This window comes from Thalassophryne amazonica, chromosome 5 (assembly GCF_902500255.1).
Source record: "Thalassophryne amazonica chromosome 5, fThaAma1.1, whole genome shotgun sequence".
NCBI lineage: Eukaryota > Metazoa > Chordata > Actinopteri > Batrachoidiformes > Batrachoididae > Thalassophryne > Thalassophryne amazonica.
The window spans coordinates 95,324,272-95,348,208 of record NC_047107.1 but is presented as its reverse complement, the minus strand read 5'-3'; the positions used below and the strand labels follow the sequence as shown (position 1 = coordinate 95,348,208).

General features: G+C 40.6%; 1 protein-coding gene across 1 annotated transcript; it reads right to left on the bottom strand.

The window, feature by feature from the left end:
* Nucleotides 1-11,464: 11,464 nt before the first annotated feature.
* On the bottom strand, nt 11,465-23,452 carry LOC117510974 (volume-regulated anion channel subunit LRRC8A-like). The gene is given in 10 exon segments (XM_034170906.1): nt 11,465-11,724; nt 11,727-11,934; nt 12,125-12,253; nt 12,255-12,640; nt 12,643-13,354; nt 13,356-13,913; nt 13,915-13,994; nt 13,997-14,241; nt 21,727-21,843; nt 23,354-23,452. Coding segments are annotated over 8 exon segments (2,376 nt in total). The 5' UTR covers nt 14,235-14,241; nt 21,727-21,843; nt 23,354-23,452; the 3' UTR covers nt 11,465-11,659.
* Between the last annotated feature and the right edge of the window lie 485 nt (nt 23,453-23,937).

Below are 23,937 nucleotides of genomic sequence, written 5' to 3'. Positions count from 1 at the left end.
AGCCACAACTGGAAATGACATGGTGAGATGCTGAAGAGCTTCCCTTGGTCATGTCCGTGACATATATATATATATTAGTTAGAAAACTTTGGATAGAGCATCATGTTGGCTTAGTGGATAGCACTGCTGCCTCATAGCAAAAAGGCTGTGGATTTGCTTTGCACCTTTCTGTATGGAGACCTTTCTGACCATGACAGAAAAACAGGCAAAGTCCAGAGAAGACGCTCTGATCAAGCAAACCGAACTGGGGAAATATCTCAGAAAGGAGCTGGAAGACACACACACACACACACACACACACACACACACACACACACACACACACACACACACACACACACACACACACACACACACACACACACACACACACACACACACGTGGTTAAAATTACGACACTGTTGGAAGGCAAGGACAATTGACTCAAAGAAAAAGAATGTCAGTATGAAGAAGATTTGTAGGTCAAGACGCTCAATTTAAAAAACAGCCAGCAGTACAAGAGGAGCGTTTTAAGAAACAGCTGGTGGATCTTGAAGCTCATCACGGCAAGCAACAGGAAGAGCAACGCTGCATGCATTTGGCTGAAGTGGAGGAGGCACAGCTGACAATGACACTGTTGACCCTCAGTTTGGAGAAATAAGGAGCTCCAAAGTTTTACAATCACAGCAGAAAAGCAGGCAAAGAAGCTCTGATAAAGCAAACCAAACTGGGGACACATCTAAGAAGGGAGCTAGTCGCTAGACACGGAAAAAAAACAAAACAAAACTCTTCACCACTGAGCTTTCAGAGATGAAAAAATGACTACCACCACTTGTTGGAGACCAAGAACAATCATCTCCATGTCAAAGACTGCCAGTACAACAAAGAATTGAAGGCCAAAGATGAACATTTAAAAAACAGCTAGCAACACATGAGGATCATTTTCGGAAACAGCTGGTGGATCTGAAAGCTCTATCAGGAGGAACAAGAGGCAGGAGGCCAAATTTCAGGAAGAGCTGAGGCTCAGTAACGCTGGCACCGACAAGAACTGGCAGCCAAACAGCATCCAAAAAAATCTGTACAAAATAACACTGTTGGATGTTGTGCCGTCACTGGTATTTTTTGTGGTTGCTGGACTGCTGACAAAAAAAGCAACCTCATTAAGTGATTTCTACAACAGAGGGGTGAGAACGGACTGAAGAATGTACAGGAAGAAGCTTTTATTACAATTTGTGGTGTGGTTTGACATTGGTTGGAATATTTAAGAAAAAAAAATATTGTTTCCTCAAAATTTCATTCATCAATAAATAATCTGACACAATGAAAATGATTGTTTCCAGTGCAAGTTTGTCCTGTGTTGTGTCACTCAGTGTGCTCAAACTTGGTCCCACTTGAACCAGGAGGCAAAACCAAAGAGCCTCTTCTCAGCACCACCTGCCGGACACGTTACACAAGTACACTAATCTAGACAGTTAAAATCCAAATTAATTCTGCGAATTGCATATTGGCATAAATTAATGCATTGCATCATCAACAGATTAGATGTAAGTAAGTAAGTCCCTCGGCAGCTCCCTTGTCTTCCCCCGGGGTCGCCACAGTAGATCTGAGGTGGATCTGCATGTTGAATTTGACGAGTTTTATGCTGGATGCCCTTCCTCACACAACTCCATATTACATGGAGAATAGAACCAGGAACCTCTCTCATCTTCTCATCTTCCACCACTTATCTGGGACCGTGTTGCGGGGGCAACAGCTCCAGCAAGGGACCCCAACTTCCCCTTCCTGGGCCACATTAGCCACTGCTGACTGGGGGATCCAGAGGCGTTCCCAGGCCAGTGTGGAGATATAATCTCCCAACCTAGTCCTGGGTCGTCCCCAGGATCTCCTCCCAGCCAGATGTGTCTGGAACACCTCCCTAGGAAGGCGCCCAGGGGGCATCTTTACCAGATGCCCGAACCACCTCAGATGGCTCATTTCAATGCGAAGGAGCAGTGGCTCTATTCTGAGCTCCCCACAGATGGCCGAGCTTCTCATCTTATCTCTAAGGGAGACACCAACATAGCCGATGAAGCCAACAGACCCTGAGCCAGCAAACTGGAAACCCTCCTCCCCCAAATATCACAAACAGAATCAGTGACAAGGTGCAGCCCTGGCAGAGGCCAACCCCCACCAGAAACGAGTCCAACTTACTGCCAAGAACCCAAACACAGCCCTCTCTTTGTGAGTACAGAGATTAGATGGCCTGAGAAGGGACCCCCTCACTCCATACTCCTGCAGCACCTCCCACAGTATCTCCCGGGGTAACTGATCATACACCTTCTCCAAGTCCACACTGTTCCTATTTTCATGCGGCCAAGGGTATTTAGCATTGCATTATATTTTCAATTGCACACCTCAAACATCTGTCAAGTACTTCATTTCCAGAAGTAACTTGCTTTAATAAATGTCGAAGAAATATCTTAAATGTGTTGTGTATGTTAAGTGCCGGAGTTTTGTTGAAATGCCCCTTTGAGCCTTAAGCATCATTAATTAATCACAGCCCCGAACCTCTGAAATGTGTAACTCCAATAATGTTCATGTTGTTTTCTATCCTGGATTTAATGTTCAAGGATCAGGTACAGGAGCAGATTATGTGTAGATACTCTTGTTATGTATACTTATTAAGCATAAATTAAATAAAACAAATAACCAAATGCAGTTTTTTCCAACTTAAAAGTCAAATTAGGTAGACTTCAAATGCGTTTTTGACATCGAAATGAACATTAATGGGTGAAGAGTAGACAGGTGCAACCATGGAAATTTCATATACAAACAATGCAGTGTTGAATACATTTCAGCACTCTAAGTGGTTCTACTTGTAGACCTCTAAATACAGTTGCAGAGGTCCCAATTAACCCAGTCTTGACGAATATTCAACCAGACTTTATCAAATAATTCCACAAACTTACAATAGTCTGCCTAAACAGCAGCACACTAAATCGGCGGAACCCCTCCCCAACACACACACACACCCCAAAAGTAAGGAAAATAGTACCAATGGTACATCTTGGACAGGATACAGATTTTGTTTTAGTAAGTAATACTTAAAATTATACCAGGGCCTATTTTAAGTATCTTCCCAATACCTGAGCTGTACTGGAGAGTTCAGGAAACATGAACAGAGTCATTAAAAACACCTAACATCACGCCCAGACAAATATGGTCAAATCTGTTTATTTATGATCCAAAATGGTGTTTGCAAACATGAGAACATTCAAGATTAAGTCACAATTTATGCCAATACTGTTGCAAGTTAATTAGCTATATAACAGTGAAACTCAGGTTAGCTAAATTTCACATTTTTTGGGGGGGGGATAACATTAGTTGATGAAGTTTGACATTTTGTTTTGTACCAAAAACAACTGGTTGTGAGATGATAAAAGTTGACAGTCAGGTGTGAACATGTCTAGTAATGAAAACATGCATATACACACTGTACTAATCACAATGAAACTCCAACACTTGCAAAATACTACTCAAATAATGGCAGGAAACACTTGAAATCCAATCACTTTGATTTAAACCAGTTACACACATTTAGGGGTAAAATGTAAAGCATACAGTAAGTCCCTTCTGCTGCTCTCGTTTGCACTCGGGGTCGCCACAGCAAATCCAAGGTGGATCTGCACGTTGAATTGGCACAAGTTTTACACTGGATGCCCTTCCTGATGCGACTCCACATTACATGGAGAAATGTGGCAGGGGTTGGGTTTGAACTGGGAACCTTCTGCACCCCTATCTATCTATAAAAACTTAGTTTAAATAAAAAAAATTCCAGGTGTAATAATAAAGGCAATCAATGTGAGTACGAGCTGGCTTCCTGAGAATTTATTTCTACAATAGGTAATAAAGGTTGAAACTAAATCAAAATAGTAAATACAAACAAATGGGTGATTAATACGATGACACACATAAAACAATCTGCCAAACACCACCTCAAGACTACTTTATGTTCTGACCATTTACTTGCAGTGTATGTGTACATTTAACGCAAGGTTTTTCTGATGTTTGTCTTCCAAACTGTCTTAATGTGTGGCATATTGCTGAGATGTTGTATTCCAATTATTTAAAAACTATGGTTAAGTAATGCCAGGAAAAGCTCCATTTAAATCCACACAAATAGATCGTAAAAACTGAAATACTGATTCAATACTATTTAAATCTGAAAGCCATTTGTTCAACTTTACCTAATCTAGGATTACAAACGACTATTTCTTTGCACAGTTTAAATGTAACTGACAGGTGCATCAGTGCAAAAAGCATTCTGTTGACTCAAAATGATCTGTCATCTACTGAAGTTAAAATAAGACTTAACTAAAATGAATACAATGCCCATGCACATTAGTAAACTATATCAAAAACTCTTACATAGCTACAAAGGCAACATATTGCACAATAACAGCATAAGGTAGGTTAGAAGTTCTTAAAACAAATGTACAATAGGTCAGATGTATTCACCATATTTATGCTCTTACAACAGTTCACCGTATAATCAGAGCACATGGAAAGTATTCACAGCACTTCACTTTTTCCACATTTTGTTCAGTTACAGCCTTTTCCCAAAATGGATGGAATTATTTTCCCCTCAAAATTATACACACAGTACCCCATATGAAAATGATAAGTTTTGAGATTTTTGCAATTAAAAAAGAAAGAAATCACATATTCACAGCTTTGCCGTGAAGCTCAAAATTGAATTGAGTTCAGGTGTATCCTGCTTCCACTGATCATCCTTAAACTGTGGTTATACAACTAAATACTAGTTGTATAACCACAGTTTTTCATGATTTCTTCACATCTGCGAGGCATTAATTTTGTTGGTTTGGAACCAAGATTTTGCTGGTTTACTAGTGTGCTTGGGGTCATTGTCTTGTTGAAACACCCATTTCAAGGGCATGTCCTCTTCAGCATAAGGCAACATGACCTTTTCAAGTATTTCGACATATCCAAACTTATCCATGATACCTGGTATGCGATATATAGGCCCAACACCATAGTAGGAGAAACATGCCCATATCATGATGATCACCACCATGCTTCACTGTCTTCAGTGTTGAATTCAGAGTTTGGGGGTCATCTCACAACTGTCTGTGGCCCTTGGACCCAAAAAGAACAATTTTACTCTCATCAGTCCACAAAATATTCCTCCATTTCTCTTTAGGCCAGTTGATGTGTTCTTTGGCAAATTGTAACCTCTTCTGCACGTCTTTTATTTAACAGAGGGACTTTGCGGGGGATTCTTGCAAATAAATTAGCTTCACACAGTCGTCTTCTGTCACAGCACTTACAGGTAACTCCAGACTGTCTTTGATCATCCTGCAGCTGATCAATGGGTGAGCCTTTGCCATTCTGGTTATTCTTCTATCCATTTTGATGGTTGTTTTCCATTTTCTTCCACGCATGTTTTTTTTTTTTTTTTTGTCCATTTTAAAGCATTGAGATCATTGTAGACGAACAGCCTATAATTTTTTTGCACCCTGCGTATACGTTTTCCCCCTCTCAATCAACTTTTAATCAAACTACACTGTTCTTCTGAACAATGTCTTGAGCGTCCCATTTTCCTCAGGATTTCAAGAGAAAAGTATGTTCAAACAGGTGCTGGCTTCATCCTTAAATAGGAGACACCTGATTCACACCTGTGTGTTCCACAAAATTGATGAACTCACTGACTGACTGCCACACTAATATATTGTGAACATCCCCTTTTCTATTTTTTTTTTTTTTACTAATAGCCCCAATTTCATAGCCTTAAGAGTGTGCATATCATGAATGCTTGGTCTTGTGGATTTGTGAGAATCTACTGGTACCTTGTTTTCCCATGTAACAATAAGAAATATACTCAAAACCTGGATTAATCTTTTAGTCACATAGCACTACTATTATTCTGAACACTACTGTCTGTGTCAACTTGTTAAAAACACATAGCAACTGTCAGCAGTGCATCACAATTCTGGTTGAGTTAAAACTGGATAAAGACCTTCATAAGAACAATGCAAAGACAGCCACAAAGTAAACCGACAACTCATAAACGTTTCATCTCCACACCTGAGATGGTGCACATCTTCACATTCAGGTAGGTACCAGGGGCAGAGAAATATTTTTTGAGCCTACTGGTCAGGACCAGTAGCACCAATTTTGTTATTGGTCCTCTTTTCCAAGTAGTGGCCGCAGTTATTGGAAGCTCAGAGCCTCCAACAGCGAGCCTCAGCATAGCATTATCATCACATCATGCGTATTCAGTCAATATTGTATTTGCAAATCTATAGCATGATAGAACATTTTCATTTTGTGTTGAATGCATGTAAAGTAATAAACATTTGCTTACATGAACCTCTGCTTTATGTAAATGTACTGTGCACCTTATACTTCGCTTTTCTACAATTCTGACATTGTGCTCGTCTTATGCAGCCCAAATATAACCTTTACTCTTGTTACTTAATCCACTTGTCTATTCTTGCTGTGTAAGCTCTATAATGTCTCTATTTTGGGGGGGCAACAATTATATCTTTTGCTTCTCACACTAGTATGATCAAAATTTAAGATTGTTTCTGGAAGAACCAGCACGGCCATGAGGTGGCACGTACAGTAAATTTGCTGAGTAAAATGTACTCTGCTGGGTTAACATTTGGTCCCAGTCTAGAGTAAAACATTCTATTATTGAGTGAAATCAGCTCTACTGTCTTGTCAAATTGTTTTCTACTCCAATAAGAGTTGATTTACACTGTGATAGAGTATATTTAACTCCATTTGAACTGAGACCAAATATTATCCCAGCAGAGTAAATTTTACTCTGCAAATTTACTGTGTATGCTTTGGCCGAAGATGGCCATGGTTTACTGAGCTGAGCCTGGAACTTGCGACTTGTCACTGACACCAGTCAGTTGCTCTGTCTCACTCACACACAGTATGCATGTTTATCACGCCTCTCGCATGCAGTACACTGACTGTATTCAACACGGAAACAAGTTTTAAAAATATATTTTCAGTTCCTCACTTACTATACCAGTGCTGTATGTCATTTTTCAGGTTTGAAATGATGTAAGTAGCTGTTTCTAAGAAAAAACCCCACCCTCCCTCAGCACTTTTTTCTGATGTCAAGGATGATAATTGTTTTAATTTAAATATTCAGTTTCATTCATGAAGTCAGTAGTGAGTGAGTGGCACAGCACGGGTCATTATAATCTGAAAACAGTGGCTCAGTTATTTAAGGCGCAAGTTTGAAGAAAAAAAAAAATCATTGGTCTTGTCGAACACTTTGAATCACAAGACGAACAAGATTTTTTCAGCTCGACATAGGTCAAACGTTTCTGATCCGTGTCCTCGACCACTGGACTTCTCTACTCCTGGGTGCTGGGCAGTCAGTTGTAAAAGCATAAAAAAAACCAAACCATTTAAATTACGTGTCCTGCCACTGTCCTTCCTATTTGGGCTTAGTGAAGAATGAAGCTGTCAATAATCGCATGCTCTCGCCGAGCCTGTTGTACAAAGAGTCCATGTCAAAATGAGTGGATTTAAGTTAAGGCAAATGACCACTTCGTTAAATGTAAATGCACATCTGGCAAGCAAACTGTTATTCTTAGAATTACACTGTATCTGCAACAGGTTTAAAACTCATCTGTTCATGCCTGTGGAAGTTAAATCTAAGCTGAAACTTTCACATATTAAATTTTCCAAAGCCATTTAGGCTTTATGCATTGTTTATTCACATTTACACCAACAAAAATACTTGCCGTTCAACAATTTCACCATAACACTTTTTGTAGCTATTCCAAATAATACTTGAAATGTGAGCCAACAGTTGAACATTGTCTCCAAGTATCACTGCACAACATTTAATGACCTGCAATTTGTAAAGGTTAAAGTACAAAAGAAATAGCCAGAGCCTTGGAGTGTAATAAGGAATTGAAATAAGTACAAGGCTTGTCTCTTGCAAAAACATTACAACATAATTTCTGATCGTTCAGTTATTTTATATCAGTCAGGTGGTTACTTCATAACTACTTCAGCCAAGACTTTTAGAGCTACATGTAGGTATACAACACGTGCAAGTTTAATTCAGACATTCAGTCTGAAGCAAACTTGCATGTCAATTCAGAGTGTATTCTGTTTGGAGATAAAACTAACTCTGATCCAGATCTTGGCTCCCTGGCTCCTTATCGTAGGGCTGTGGTAAGGAACCTTGGTGTGCGGTTTGACGACTGTTTAAAATTTGAGAAACAAATTGACAGTGTGGTAAGAGCCATTTTTTTCCAGCTGAGACCCCTGGCAAAAGTCAAACCCTTTCTAAACCAAAAGGACCTTGAAAAGGCTATGCATGCTTTTATCAGCTCCCGGATTGACTATTGCAATGCACTTTATGTTGGTATCACTCAAGGCTCTCTAAACCGACTCCAACTGGTCCAGAATGCTGCTGCTCGCCTGTTGACCAATACCAAGAAGCACAGCCACATCACTCCTGTACTTTACTCCCTGCACTGACTTCCAGTCCGTTTTAGAGTTGATTTTTAAACTGTTAATATTTGTTTTTAAAGCTGTAAATGGCATTGCACCTTCTTATTTATGTAACCTGTTAAAAACACACAACCCTGTCAGAGCACTTCGGTCTGCTGACCAAAACTTTCTTGAGGTTCCCAGGTCCAGGTCCAAACACCGGGGTTACCGTTCTTTTGCAGTAGCAGGTCCTAAGTTGTGGAATGCATTACCTCCTGAACTGAGGTCCATTAATAGCTTGCCTCTGTTTAAAGCTAAGTTAAAAACATACTTGTTCAGGGCAGCTTTTTGCACATAATTGCTTTGACACTTTTTTGTCTATTTTTATTCTATTTTGGATGCTATTGTGTTTTCGTACTTTTCTTTTTATTTTATATCTAGCTGGTGCTATTGGAAAGCACTTTGGTTCAGTGAAAGCTGTTGTAAAGTGCTATAGAAATAAAACTTGATTGAATTCAATTCAGTCAATTAAGTCTAGTTTAACAGTTTAGTGTAAATCTTACCTAGTTTGTCTTTTTTTTCTTGTTGATTCAAAGAATCTGGGAAGAAAACTAGTGAGAGATGTGTCTAAAGGCCACAGAACAATTTCCAAGACACTAGTAAATGACTTGGACAAGTCAGCAATTGTAGTTTCAAACAAGACTATCACTAGAGCCCTGGACGGGAATGGACTGCAAGGTTGCAGAGCAAGAAAAACTCCACTTCTTGCAGAAGAGACACTTTTAAGCCAGACTGAAGTATGCCAAGGAAGACCTTGAGAAAAGTATGCATACTGGAAGAGTGTCCTTTGGTCAGACGAGACAAAACTCACTGGCCATAGAGATGTTGCTTATGTTTGGAGAAAGAAGGAGAGGCAAATAAGAAGACCACAAGTGGGAATCTCGTCAAGGTGGAAGGAATCATGATTAAAGGAGGATATGTGAAGATTTTGAAAGAAAACCTCATGCAGCCAGCACCAAAGCGGGGTCTGGGTCATCGCTTTGTCTTCCAACACAACAACCCCAACTATGCCACTTCTGTGGAAAACTACCTCCAGCAGAGCAAAGTGAACATTACTGGCACAAAGACCCAACTTAAATCCCATTGAAAATCTGTGGGGTGAACTGAAGACTAAGGGTTATAGCTCACTGTGCTGCAACAACTTGTGAACAGCATCTACGAGGGAATTTGCGCACTTTCACAGGAAGTTTGCAGCCGTTTGTCACCCCCCTTTCTCATCAGCTAGACTGGCGTGCATCTCATACCCCTCTCCATGTCATCTTTACGACTCAGAATGTGCATGACATGACAGACACTTTTCCTTTTATACACTGAACAAAAATATAAATGCAACACTTTTGTTTTTGCTCCCATTTTTCATGAGCTGAACTCAAAGATCTAAAACATTTTCTATAAACACAAAAGACCTACTTCTCTCAAATATTGTTCACAAATCTGTATAAATCTGTGTTAGTGAGCACTTCTCCTTTGCTGAGATAATCCATCTCACCTCACAGGTGTGGCATATCAAGATGCTGATAGACAGCATGATTACTGCACAGAGGTGCCTTAGGCTGGCCACAATAGCCCCTGCAGCATGTCAGCGGGTGGCATGCAATACGTGTAAGGACTGGCCATATTTTCACCGCCACTCCAGACCGCATCAGCTCATAGTCAGCTGCCAAGGCACGTACATGTCGGAAGGACCAATTTAGTGAGATTCCACATGAAAAAGTGGTCGCCTGTCTACTGCGATATTTTTTTTGTCTCTGCCTCCTCTCCACCAGTACAGCCCAGGTGAGATACTACTCATGCCAAACGACCATCAAATCTAGAGGAGACAGAGATTTGCCAAATAGACCGGCATTCTTCAGGAGACAAGTTTAAGGACTTGTTCAAAATGACAACAATAACTGTAGGCTGTTATTCAGCAAAAAGGATACACAACTGACTATTGGCATGAGGGGAGCAAATAATGTTGACTCTGGTAGGTTTTGGGCAACAATTCCATTTCTGTGTGCAAAGTAAAATTAAGTAAGCATCCAAAATAAACTGTTTACAAATGCTGTATTGAAAATTCAGTGCACTGTTTAAAAAAAAAACTTGGGAAAATTTTACAGAAAATGTTAAATTTCATAGCGCTCATAATTTTGTCCTCATCTCGTAGTGCCAAATAGTGTTGCCACAGTTTACTTTGGAAAGTTACTTTATACAGTTTCTTCATTAGCAGCTTTATATAGTTATATTAGCAGCTAATAAAGCTGAATGTAACTAATTAGGTAAGTAATAATCTAACTTGGTTCCTCTTAAGATTGAGTAATCAGGAAAGTAACTAATCAGCAAAATAATACTTAGTTTTCTGAGTACTCAATCTTAAAACTATCCAAGTTAGATTACTAGTTACACTGAGCAGCTGCCAACAAGTTGTCCGCAGCTGCTAATGAAGTAACTGTATAAAGTAACTAAAATGTAAGTGCATAAAGTAACATTACTGTGGCAACACTGGTGCCAAATCACAACAAAAGTCACCAAAAGGCATTTCATAAGGATAAGATTTAACCTTACAACCCCCCTGAGGGAGCACACTGGCGACAGTGGTAAGAGAAAACTCCCTCCTGCATTTTTTGAGGAACAAATCTCAAGCAGACCAGACTCAGAGGGGTGACCCGCTACTGAGGCCATTCTAACAGCAACAGAGATCAAATAAACAAAGTACAACAAAGAATGATCAAACATGCAAAACAGGAATAAAACAAAAGCCCAATTTTAGATCGTTGCAATTGCCCATGTCATAATACTGAATGATGGAGTGGCAGGCGATAACTCGGCTGCATCCTCAACCAAGGGTCCAGCGAGCAGCACTAAACATGAGGCGTCATTTGGGGCAACAGCACTCAGAGAGAGAGTAGAATCAATTGGCAGGCAACAGAACATCAGTTAAAAAAAAAAAAAGTAAAAAATCTGCAATCATTTTCCTTTTGTGCAACCGTGGGAATCAAATTTGACAATCACAATTAAATTATCAAGTAGTTGTTGTAGTTTCAATATTATTTACGTGATACCCATCTCACTTGCTGTACGTCACAGTAAGACTTAGCCTGTTATAATCAGCTTTCATGGACAGATACATGTTTCCTTCTGTGCCAGCCCCCAGTTGGTATCCATTTGTACTTAAGCTTGCTCTTTGTCCATTTTCCATAACTGTTCCTTAACCTCTGTGGGCAGAGTGTTGAAAGGTCCTCCTCCACCACAAGTCCGGTTCTCTTAAGCTGCCGGCAATCAGCCAGCTCTACGGGCAGACACTCCAGACGGTTGCCCCTCAGCTCGAGTTGTGTTAGTGCTGTTAATTCTCCAAATCGTGAAGGCAAAGAAAGCAGACAATTGTTTCCCAAGTTTAGAGTGCGAAGCTTCTTGCACTGGAATAGTTCATTAGGCAGGCTTTCAATCTGTATGCCAAAGTTGAAAAGGTCAAAAAAGAGACATAAGGATTTAAAACCTGAAATAAATTCAGCAAGATTTTTTTAAACCACTACTGAATGACAACACCACAATAAAATGTTACATAAATGTATGAGCTCTTGCCTCACCCATAAAAGAACAATAAAAGAGCATTGAAAAACAATATGTTTTACTCACTCTGTTGGCTGTGACTGCGAAGTACTGGAGATTCTGGAGAAAGCCAATGTCTGTGGGGATATAGGTTAGGTCATTATGGCTGAGGTCGAGGAAGCGCAGCTTGCGGCAATAGAACAACTGGCTGGGAACTCTTCTCAATCTTGTTTCTGTTCAGATAGAGTTTCTCCAGGTTGGTCAATGTTCCAATCTGAATGGGAATGTAGGCAATCTGGTTGTACCAGAGTTTAAGGCAGACCAGTCGGTGGAGGTGCTGGAAGCTGATAATCTCCTCAATGGTCTTTAAGTTGTTGTCCTTCAGATCAATCTCTTGCAAGTTGTGCAAGCTGAAGATCGAATGCGGTATGCGTTCTAAGTCACAGCGAATCAGCTCCAATTCACTCAGGTTCACCATCTTCTTCAGACTGTTGAGCACCATGAGCTTGGTGCCTTCATTATTGATGGAAAGCTTCTGGAGGTGAAGGCCCACGTCAGTCACCACCTGAGGTAGCTTGGTGAGATTGCTCTTTAGTCGAAGACTTTGAGCCTTTTAAGCTCACGGAGCCCATCAATGACGATGTAACGATTGTTGTCAGCACTGAGATTCCCTGTCAGGTGCAGCTCACTCAGATTCTTCAAACTGTAAATCCACAAGGGAATTTCTTTGATGTCAGTGAACTTGATGTGAAGAGACTTCAAGTTCTCACGCAAAAATGCCAATGCTGGCGCTTCAATTTTAGCTGGAGTGTGGTAAAGCCACATCTCTCTCAAGTTGACGAGCTGGGCGATGATTGGGGGGATGGTGACATCAGGGATAAGCTCCAGCTTGAGGACCTCAAGCTCCATCAGGTCAAATACTGTGTCTGGAATGCCACTAAGCATGAAAAGGTGCAATTCCAACTTCTCCTGTGAGTTCTTAGTAATTCGCTGTCTCAGCTTGTCCAGTGTCCACTCATTATTCAGGTTAAGCTGCCTCAACTTATTTTCGCTTACTTCTGACAGGAACACAGCAAAGCGTTTTGAATAAAGCGGGTCATACTGATCTATCATGTGCAACATGAAGGCAAAGTCATTTTTCACATCGGGTATGTCACTGTAGCTGCTCTCTTCCCGTATTGACTCAAAGGAGTACTTCTTCAGAGAGCGGCGAAGCATCCAGCACAGCGTGTACATGCATATCAATCCATACACTACGACTAAGCTAATATAAAAACATGCCAAGATTTTAAAAGTGTAGCCAATGGATGAGCACGTAGTACATGCTGTAACCTGTCAGACTCTCAATATCAACCCAACAGTCCACACTGAATTTAATATCGTGCACGTAATACCCTGTGTAGCAGATTATCAGAATAAATTTAATCACTTTGATGATAGTTTGACGAATGTACAGTCTGTACACAATGTCGCCTTCTTCCACATGTAAGCGGAACTTCTTCACTTTTTCAAACAATGCTTTGGCTTGTTCACCCTCCTTTTTGTCCAAAACCCCTGTTTCTGTTCTGTCCACAATGCCCTGCTCCAAGCGTGTCTTTGTCCAGTTGCAGCATCGGAACACTTGCCTCACGTCTTCACTGATGACGGACTCCTTGTGGTCAATTGATCCATTCATTTTCATGGGTTTGGGATCTGTCTCTTCAACCACTGTTTCAGACAGTGCCCTTGTAGTCCAAGGAGAGTCAAAGCATTTGAGCAAAATGGACACAAAATGCTCCAGTTTGGAACTAGTCCGAGGAAACTTAAACCAAAAGTTGCTGCACGCTAGGAAAATAAGTGTATGAAGTAGTACTAGGTAGGGGAAGTACTTGGCAAAACCAATGCAATCTATTTTCATAGCACACAGCATCCACATAGTTGTACTGGTGCCGGTCCAGATCATATTGGATCCCTTGGGCTCCAAAACCAGAGGTGTAGAGAAGGAGGAATTGAGGTACCTCCTGCAGGTCTGATTGACCACCCATTTGCAGGGCAGGCAGATCATCTTGTCTTGGGTGACCTGCAGGGTCCCCCCAAACACAGAAATCATAAGCATAACAATGGAGATATAGTCGGTGAAAACATCCCACCATGGTTTCAGGATGCGGTACGCTGGCTGCGTGTCCACAAAGTACCGCAGCTCAGTGATGGGGATCATGGTTTATCTGGGAAGGGAGGGGAAAAAAAGACTTCAGGAAAAAAGTGATAATTGAGTAGAATGATAAAATAGATTATACAAGCTTGTCCATAATAAATTACTTCAGATATGCCTGACTAGCCTCAACTTGAACCCCAAGCTCACTACAGAAGAGATAAATCAATAGTACAATGGTAGGTAACAAGATCATACATCAGAGCAGTTCAGACCTTTAATTTAAAGGTTAATTGCAATAATAAATATTCTGTTCCCTGCATATAGGGCTTGGACTGCAAAAATGTAGATGAGCGAATGAGGTAGTCTGCCCCAACCGACACACGAAGACAATCCCTCAAAACAATAAATGCTATGATCTTGTGCCTCACCAAATTAAAAGAATATATAATGAAGACAAATCCAATTGAATTTGGTGAACTGTGATGAGCCAGACAGATTGAAAAAGCAGATTTGTTTTGCCAAGCACAATTAATAAGCTAGCACCACCTTGCCCAGTGAATAGGCTAGTAACTGCAGGGAGAAACATGATGCAAAATTCTTGACAGCACACACACACACACACACACACACACACACACACACACACACACACACACACACACACACACACACACACACACACACACACACACACACACACACACACACACACACACACACAAGAATGTAAACTAAACTGGGATTAAACAACAGATAGAAAATGTAGCTGGGATAGTGGCAACTTTTTTGTCACTTTGGAGTCACAAATTAGTGACTCCAACTCAAAACACTACTTATTCCTCACACCGAAACATGTTTCGAACATTGTTTCGGGGTCCGTATCAAATTAAGACATCATGAGCAACATTAAATGTGATATTCAACTTTTTTAATTTTTCAATTAATATTGAAAATAAAATAATTAATAAATTTGAGTCCTACTTAAAGTATAAGTAGGACTGGATGATTTAATTTTTCAATTTAAACATATCCCAGCATGCCTTAACCCAGACCACTACACCCTGCTATTGAGGTGGGCGCCATTTACTAAGGTGTTGACATCATGCCTCTTACATCAGTGGTCTCTGACCACTCACTAAGTTTACAGTTTCGCTGCCATATTTAGTGGAACAACAACCTTATATATCATAATCAGAATCGCCTTTATTGTCATTGTAATTTGCATTGCAATAAGATTTGAGTGCAACTCCAAAAAGGTGCTTGCTGTGGTGCGAGTAATTTTTAGCCAAATAAAAGATAGTGAAATTTAACGGTGAATTATTCAGAGTATAAGTACAACTAATATAAACATAAGGTAAAATAAAATAAATAAAATAAAATAAAATGTGGACCAAGTAAATGTCCATATATCACTACACCGATGCATCAAATCCTCAACTAAGACTGAACTCGAACCTAGACTGCCTGATGTCTTAGCTTCACATTTGGCAAATAGTCAATCAGTAGACAGTTTTGTGGATAGTTTAAACTCAGTGCTCAAAACTGCACGCGACATGATTGCGCCACCTGTGTTAAAACTGCACTCCCCCAAAACACAGTCACCTTGGTTCAATGATTACCTGCGTGACCTCAAGCATAAGGCCAGAGGTCTAGAATGGAAATGGCATAGTTCAAATTAGAAGTATTCCACCTTGTGTGGGCGTGATGCTATCTCAGACTATAAGCATGCATTATTGGCTACAAACGGACCTATTACTCTGATTTGATCAACAAAAAGAAGCATAACTCAAAGTTCTTGTTCGACACGGTGGGCAACACTTATTCATGGACAACCCCTGTAGTTCGCTCTCCTTTTACAGCACAATATTTCCTGGATTATTGTGAGAAGAAAATAGAAGACATTAGGTTAAACATATTCCAGCATGCCTCAACCCAGCCACTACATCCTGCTATTGAGGTGGGCGCCATTACTGAGGTATTACCTAGATTTACTGAATTTGATAGTATCTCACTAGGCTATGCTGACGAAACTCGTAATGTCAACAAAAAGCACAACCTGCTTATTTGATCCTATACCAACAAAACTGTTTAAGGACCTGTGGGCCCACTCTTGGGCTGACTGTGCTGGAAATGATTCATCTTTTCTTTAACTTCTGGATCTATTCCTAAATGTTTCAAATCTGCAGTGATTAAACCATTACTTTAAGAAACCTAATCTTGACCCTAGTGTATTGAAAAACTATCGGCCGATATCAAATTGTATCATTTAGCTCGCTAAAATTGCTGGAAAAAAGTGGTGTCACGGTAGCTCGTGGACTATCTTACTGAGAATAATCTCTTTGAGCCACTGCAGGCTGCTTTTAGAAAATATTCCCACAGAGACGGCGCTCACTAAAGTGGTGAAGATCTTCTGCTTGCAATGGATTCAGACATCACTACTGTTCTGGTGTTGTTTGATCTTAGCGCTGTGTTTGATACCGTGGATCATCATATTCTACTTGATCTTCACTGGCTTCCTGTCCCAGTGAGATCAGATTTTAAGGTTCTGCTACTAGTTTATAAACTGTTCATGGACTGGCACCTCCCTACCTAGCCGACTTAATTAAACCTTACGTACTGGCCCGGGCTTGCGTTCTCAGGGTGCAAGACTACTTTGTGTCCCTAGGGTGAATAAGAAGTCTGCAGGTCATAGAGCATTCTCTTATCATGCCCCTGTTTCTGTGGAATGATCTCCCTGCATCATAAAAAAGTCAGATTCTGCGGAGACTTTCAAGTCCGACTTAAGATGCACTTATTTCCCTTTCGTATGGCTAGCATACTGGTATAATTTGGTTTTACCGCTTTTTAATCTTTTAATTCATTTTATTAGGAACTTTACCTAAATTCTGGGTTTTTTAGTGAAGCTTAGGGCTAGTGGCCAGCAATCACCTTAGTATTTCCTGTTTTTCTTGTTGTTTAATGCTGCAAATTATACTGTATTACTTGTCTTTTCTGATGCCCAATTCTGTTTTTTTCCTCTGTTTAGGTGCAGCTCCATCCAGAGATGGGAGTTGTATTTGTGCTGGAGACGCTCCTGTCCTGTGCACCAACAGCATTTCCGGTATATTTGTTTTGTGAATTGTTTCTGTGAATTGTTCTGTTATTTATGTCTGTAACATGGCCCAAGCAGAGGGTCACCCCTTTGAGTCTGGTCTGCTTGAGGTTTCTTCCTCAGAGGGAGTTTTTCCTTACCACTGTTGCTCTGGGAGTTAGTAAGGTTAGACATTACTTGTGTGAAGCGCCTTGAGGCAACTCTGTTGTGATTTGGCACTATATAAGTAAAAATAAATTGAAATTGGTGTGTGTATATATATATATATATATATATATATATATATATACACACACACACACACACACACACACACACACACACAACACACACACACACCCACACACACACACACACACACACACACACACACACACACACAACACACACACACACAGGGCAGGTTGTTCCAGAACTGCCACAAAGGCTCTGTCACCCGTTTTTAGCCTCATTTCTGGGGTGACCAGTAGCAGGTGATTTGCGGATCTCACCGCTCTGGCAGGGGCGGAGACATGGAGGAGCTCAGACAAATACTGGAGCCTAAGCCATTAAGAGCTTTAAAAACAAACATAAAATTTTAAAATCATTCTAAAAGCAACTGGAAGCCAGTGCAGTGAGGCCCAGAACAGGAGATATGTGGTCCCACTTGCGTTTGCATTAAGGAGATGGGCAGCCACATTTGCACCAGTTGAAGGCTGTGCAAGAGTGAGAGTCCAGGCCAAAATACAATGAATTACAGTAATCCAAACATTGTTAATAAAAGCATGGATTACAGTCCTCAAAATCTTATGTAGCAGGTACCCTTTAACTTTAGATAAAATTCATAGTTGAAAAAAAAGCTAGTTTTCAGAACCAAACTAACTTGGCAATCAAGTTCAGCCTATCATCAAACATGACGCCAAGATTTTTCATTGACAACTGCATGTTTGGTGTCAAGGGGGCTAGAGTGCCAGCAGAAAAAAATCTGTTGGACCACATCCAAACATTATAATTTCAATCTTATTTAAATTCAAGAGGTTTACAGTCATCCAGGACTAACATCGCTTAGACAATCAAAAAAAATGTCTGTATGAACTCAATGAATGTTGACATTAATGGGTTAATTTTCTTTTCTTTTTCACCATGCCAATTTTGTCTGGATCATTGTCTACTCACTTTGTAACAGTTTTAGGATTGCTTGTGTTGCTGAAAAGAACTTAATTACAGTTGTGTGAAAAGCTCTGCAAATTATTACTGATGGGACTGTTAAATGGAGCTAGTGGTCAAAGCAGTACAGTCATGTCAAGCTGATAGCTTTACAATATTTTCCCCATTATCCAGTGACACACCACTTAATTCATTTACGAGGTCTATTAGAAAAGTATCCGACCTTATTATTTTTTTCAAAAACCATATGGATTTGAATCACGTGTGATTGCGTCAGACAAGCTTGAACCCTCGTGCGCATGCATGAGTTTTTCCACGCCTGTCGGTTGCGTCATTCGCCTGTGAGCAGGCTTTGAGTGAGGAGTGGTCCAGCCCCCTCGTCGGATTTTCATTGTCAGGAAATGGCGGAATGATTAGAAATGAATCTGGCTTTTGGTTTTTCCATGACAAAAACTCCTGTAACAGTGGAATGTGCCGTTCATTTCCAAACTGGACGCTGTGTTTTATCCGGGACGTCGTCTGACTAGCACAGGAATTGTGAAAAGACGTGGACATCAGCACTTTTTCGGCACATTGAGACAAGACGTGCGGAGGAATTCCGCGCGTCAAAACCGTCCTGTGAGACCAAAATGGAGACGGTTTTGTCTCGCTCCAGTAGCGAATCCATCGTGACGCGCGAAGCCTCTGCTCGGCTTTCCATGACAAAATCTCTTGTTAAAAGTGAAATCTGCCGGAAAATGGTTGATGTCCAGCTCTTGTGATAACCAGAGAAATGGCACACGATGGTCACGGATCCAGACAACCATCCGTTTAGAAATGAAATGGTCGTCCAGCCTGTCGATGGTGGCTTCTGAGCGCGGCGCGCCCCACAGTCACTGGGGGCCGTCCTTAAAGCGACAGTAACACTCCTTATTCTCTACCAAGCCCATAACATTTTCACCGAAAGCCAGATAAATTTTTCTAATGGTTTCCAGCTGCCAGTCTCTAACAGTTTCTGAAAAAATTCTGATGGAAAAAAAAGCCCAAATCATTCCGCCATTTCCTGACAATGAAAATAAGACGAGGGGGCTGGACCACTCCTCACTCAAAGCCTGCTCACAGGCGAATGACGCAACCGACAGGCGTGGAAAAACTCACGCATGCGAACGAGGGTTCAAGCTTGTCTGACGCAATCACACATGATTCAAATCCATATGGTTTTTGAAAAAATAATAAGGTCAGATACTTTTCTAATAGACCTCGTATACGAGGGCTGTCCGTAAAGTATAGGTCCTTTTTATTTTTTTCAAAAACTATATGGATTTCATTCATATGTTTTTACGTCAGACATGCTTGAACCCTCGTGCGCATGCGTGAGTTTTTCCACGCCTGCCGGTGACGTCATTCGCCTGTGAGCACTCCTTGTGGGAGGAGTCGTCCAGCCCCTCGTCGGAATTCCTTTGTCTGAGAAGTTGCTGAGAGACTGGCGCTTTGTTTGATCAAAATATTTTCTAAACCTGTGAGACACATCGAAGTGGACATGGTTCGAAAAATTAAGCTGGTTTTCAGTGAAAATTTTAACAGCTGGTGAGAGATTTTGAGGTGATTCTGTCGCTTTAAGGACTTTTCACGGTGCGAGACGTCGCGCAGCGCTCTCAGGCAGCGTCATCAGCCTGTTTCAAGCTTAAAACCTCCACATTTCAGGCTCTATTGATCCAGGACGTCATGAGAGAACAGAGAAGTTTCAGAAGAAGTCGGTTTCAGCATTTTATCCGGATATTCCACTGTTAAAGGAGATTTTTTTAATGAAAGACGTGTGGACGGATCCGCGCGTCGGGACGCAGCTGACGCGGCGCGGCGGCACAGGAAAAACACCTCCGTGTTAATAACCATTTGTTAAAATCCAGTTGGCTTTTGATGGCTTTCAGTGGAGTGAGTATATGAGAAATTGTTTATCAGCTGGACATGTTCCAACTTGTCCTTAAGGCTTCCAGCAGAGGTGTTTTTCCTGTGACAGAGCGTTGCGGCGGCTGCGAGCCGATGCTGCAATCCGTCCGCACGTCTTTCATTAAAAAAATCTCCTTTAACAGTGGAATATCCGGATAAAATGCTGAAACCAACTTCTTCTGAAACTTCTCTGTTCTCTCACGACGTCCTGGATCAACAGAGCCTGAAATGTGGAGGTTTTAAGCTTGAAACAGGCTGATGACACCGCCTGAGAGCGCTGCGCGACGTCTCGCACCGTGAAAAGTCCTTAAAGAGACAGAATCACCTCAAAATCTCTCATCAGCTGTTAAAATTTTCACTGAAAACCAGCTTAATTTTTCGAACCATGTCCACTTCGATGTGTCTCACAGGTTTAGAAAAAATTTTGATCAAACAAAGCGCCAGTCTCTCAGCAACTTCTCAGACAAAGGAATTCCGACGAGGGGCTGGACGACTCCTCCCACAAGGAGTGCTCACAGGCGAATGACGTCACCGACAGGCGTGGAAAAACTCACGCATGCGCACGAGGGTTCAAGCATGTCTGACGTAAAAACATATGAATGAAATCCATATAGTTTTTGAAAAAAAATAAAAAGGACCTATACTTTACGGACAGACCTCGTATATGCAGCAAAGTTACTACTTCAGTCTTTAGCATGCAGTGCAAATAAATAAACAGTGCCAATAATTGTACTTACAAATTTAGAAATGTCAACTATAATAAATCCATATATTGTAGTTAAGAAACCTCCATCACTATTCCTTTGCAACTGCTGAACATCAGTGCCAGATAAATGCCTGTAAAACAACCTCTTGCTTTGTGTGAGTGAGGCACACCCAGCATGGAAGCTTCAAAGGTTTTTTTTTTTTTTTTTTATAAAGATTATATTCAATTTTGGCTTGTTTCATCCAAACAATACTGCCACCATAGGAGCCACCTTGCACCCCTGTTCTCTATTCTTAGCCATTTCCTTTAATAATACCCAGAGTATTGTCTGTGGGGCCTTGAGAAGCGCCTCCCTCGACCTTCAGGAGGAGATCCTGTTTATCTTACAGAAACTGCTGCTGTCTCTAACCACTGTCTTACTGAAATAGTCGGTCACCTTTTGCACCCCACCACACCCAAGCGCAAGCAGTGTCATAGACAATAAAAGATAGGGGATTGTGTTCATGATGTTCTTTCATTGTTAGGAAATTACAATGTCATTGAATGAAATCACCTAATATGATCCCTGGCTAAACAGGCGTATATTTACTAGCACATTTGAACACATTAACAACTGTTACAACGTCAAGATCATTATTTAACCCATGTTTACACATTAATGTGAAGTCAGCATATTGAAATCTCACCAGTTTGCATATGTTATCTATGTTCCAGTGCCTGATGATGTCCCTGGTGGACAAGCCAGTGTCGTTGTAGCCAGCACTCTTCATCGATCATTGCTTTTCGCATCTCCGTGAGACGATCTGGTGAAAATATGAAAAAATAAAGTTAGCTGCTTTTTTGACACTGTGTCACACTCTCAAATGTGCTCCAAATCTGGCTCCATCATAAAAATAATAATGATGATAATCAAACATCTAAGAGAAGTATAAACTAGTGTGACCAAACGTCCTGTTTTCCCAGGACATGTCCTATTTTCACATCCTGTCCTGGCTATCCTGGGATTTTTTTTTTTAGAAAGTGATGACAATGTCCTGGTTTTCATTGTTTTTCAATTGCCCATTAAATTGGGGAGTTACTAATTGCCGGAACTATAGGTGGAATTGAACCGAACAACTGGTTGTTCGGTTCAAACAATGGGTTGTTTTGCTTATATTACACCCAAAACAAGTATCGACGAGATGATCATGTCTCACCATTAAAATAATCAAGTTATTTAGCCATGATATGAAGCTATAGATCTGCATTAGATGCCCCAAACTCTTGACAGAACAACGATGGAATAGCACAATGGGAGCTTGTGTGGTGCCATCTCAGCCCAATCTCATGTTTTTTTTTTGTGCTCCCGTGACGAAATGAGTCAAATTTTCGTGACAGGGTTTTTTTTTTTAAACTCACTATTCCTAACCCTATTCCTACCCCCAACCTTAACCATAACCTAATCTTACTCTTTCCCCCCCCCACTTCACGTTTAATTTCATGCAGCCATCACGGAATGAATTAGAATGAATTCATGCTGCCTGACAAAAATGAGGCGCTTTTCATCACAATATCATGAACCAATAGATTAATGTATATTTCATGCTGCTGAATCACTACTTGCCATGAGACCAGGTTGACCATCTAGTGTTAGTGAGGGTAAATTTTACAATATGGTGATCTGCTATTCCAGTGATTAGGGCTAAATGGGACAGAAAAGAGTTATGTTCGTGCTTTGAACATGACGGGGGGGCATTATCTTGAGATCAATCAATCAGTCAATATCTAGTAAAGTGCTGTTCTGTCAATCATTCCATCAATTCTCGTGATTCTGTTCTGCCAACCATTCCGGTTCCGCCAATTAGTATCCGCTGCCAACTGCGTATCATTTGAGCATCTCATTGCCAGGCCGAGTCTCCTGGTTTTCGGTAATCAAAATATGGTCACCCTAGTATAAACCCTCCAATAGCGTTTTAAGCATTTGGAATATTTAGCATATTGTCTGTCAAGCTGGCTGCTAACTACTTCGTAAAGGACCGAGCGAAAATGCACGTTTAAACAGTTAAATTTACACGTTTTGTCTGCGATAAAAACATGCTGTTTTCAAGAATGAAATAACTCAACAGCCAAGAACACAAAGAAACGCATTTACTGCAGACTGTTAGCAAACTACGCTAGTCTTTGGAGCAGCTAGCTGGAACATTAACCACCATTTTGTCACCTTCACTTCACGTCCTGGTAAACAATTCACAGCGGTGGCCAATAACGACAAACACTACACTGTTGTTCAACTGACTATTTTTGTTGAAGTACGATCAAAACGACGTTACTGACCTTATTAGCAAGTGCTGATTTGTACAGCTAGTAGCTGACCTGCTAGCTGTTGTTGACGAGTTTCAGGCACCTCAATTTTCCTCTCTGCACCTCCACGCCATGTGGGGGCAGTGTTTAAAATGTAAAAAGGTCAAAATAGTGCATCAAACGATCAAATCAACACTGAAAATCATGGAGTACCCAACAAAATCACTTTAAGGATGCAAACTGGAATTATATACATGAGAAAACATAAAGGAGAAAGAGAAAAACCAAGGACTGAGATACTACTACTACTACTACTAAGACTACTACTACTAATTACTATTAGTTATATGTTATAATAATAATAATAATAATTTAGTATTACTATATTATTATAATTAGCATCATTTGATTACATTTAATTTGGCAACAAAAAAATTAACAAGTACATAAAATATACATGATAGAAAATTGTTGAGGATAACACAAGAAAGCATACCGTAACCTGGGGGCAAAAATAAAAATAAATAAATAAATAAATAAATAAAAAAATTCAGCAATAAGCCGTATAAGATTCACTAGATTTTAAAGCTGTTCTCAGAAGCAAAGCTTTGAAATAT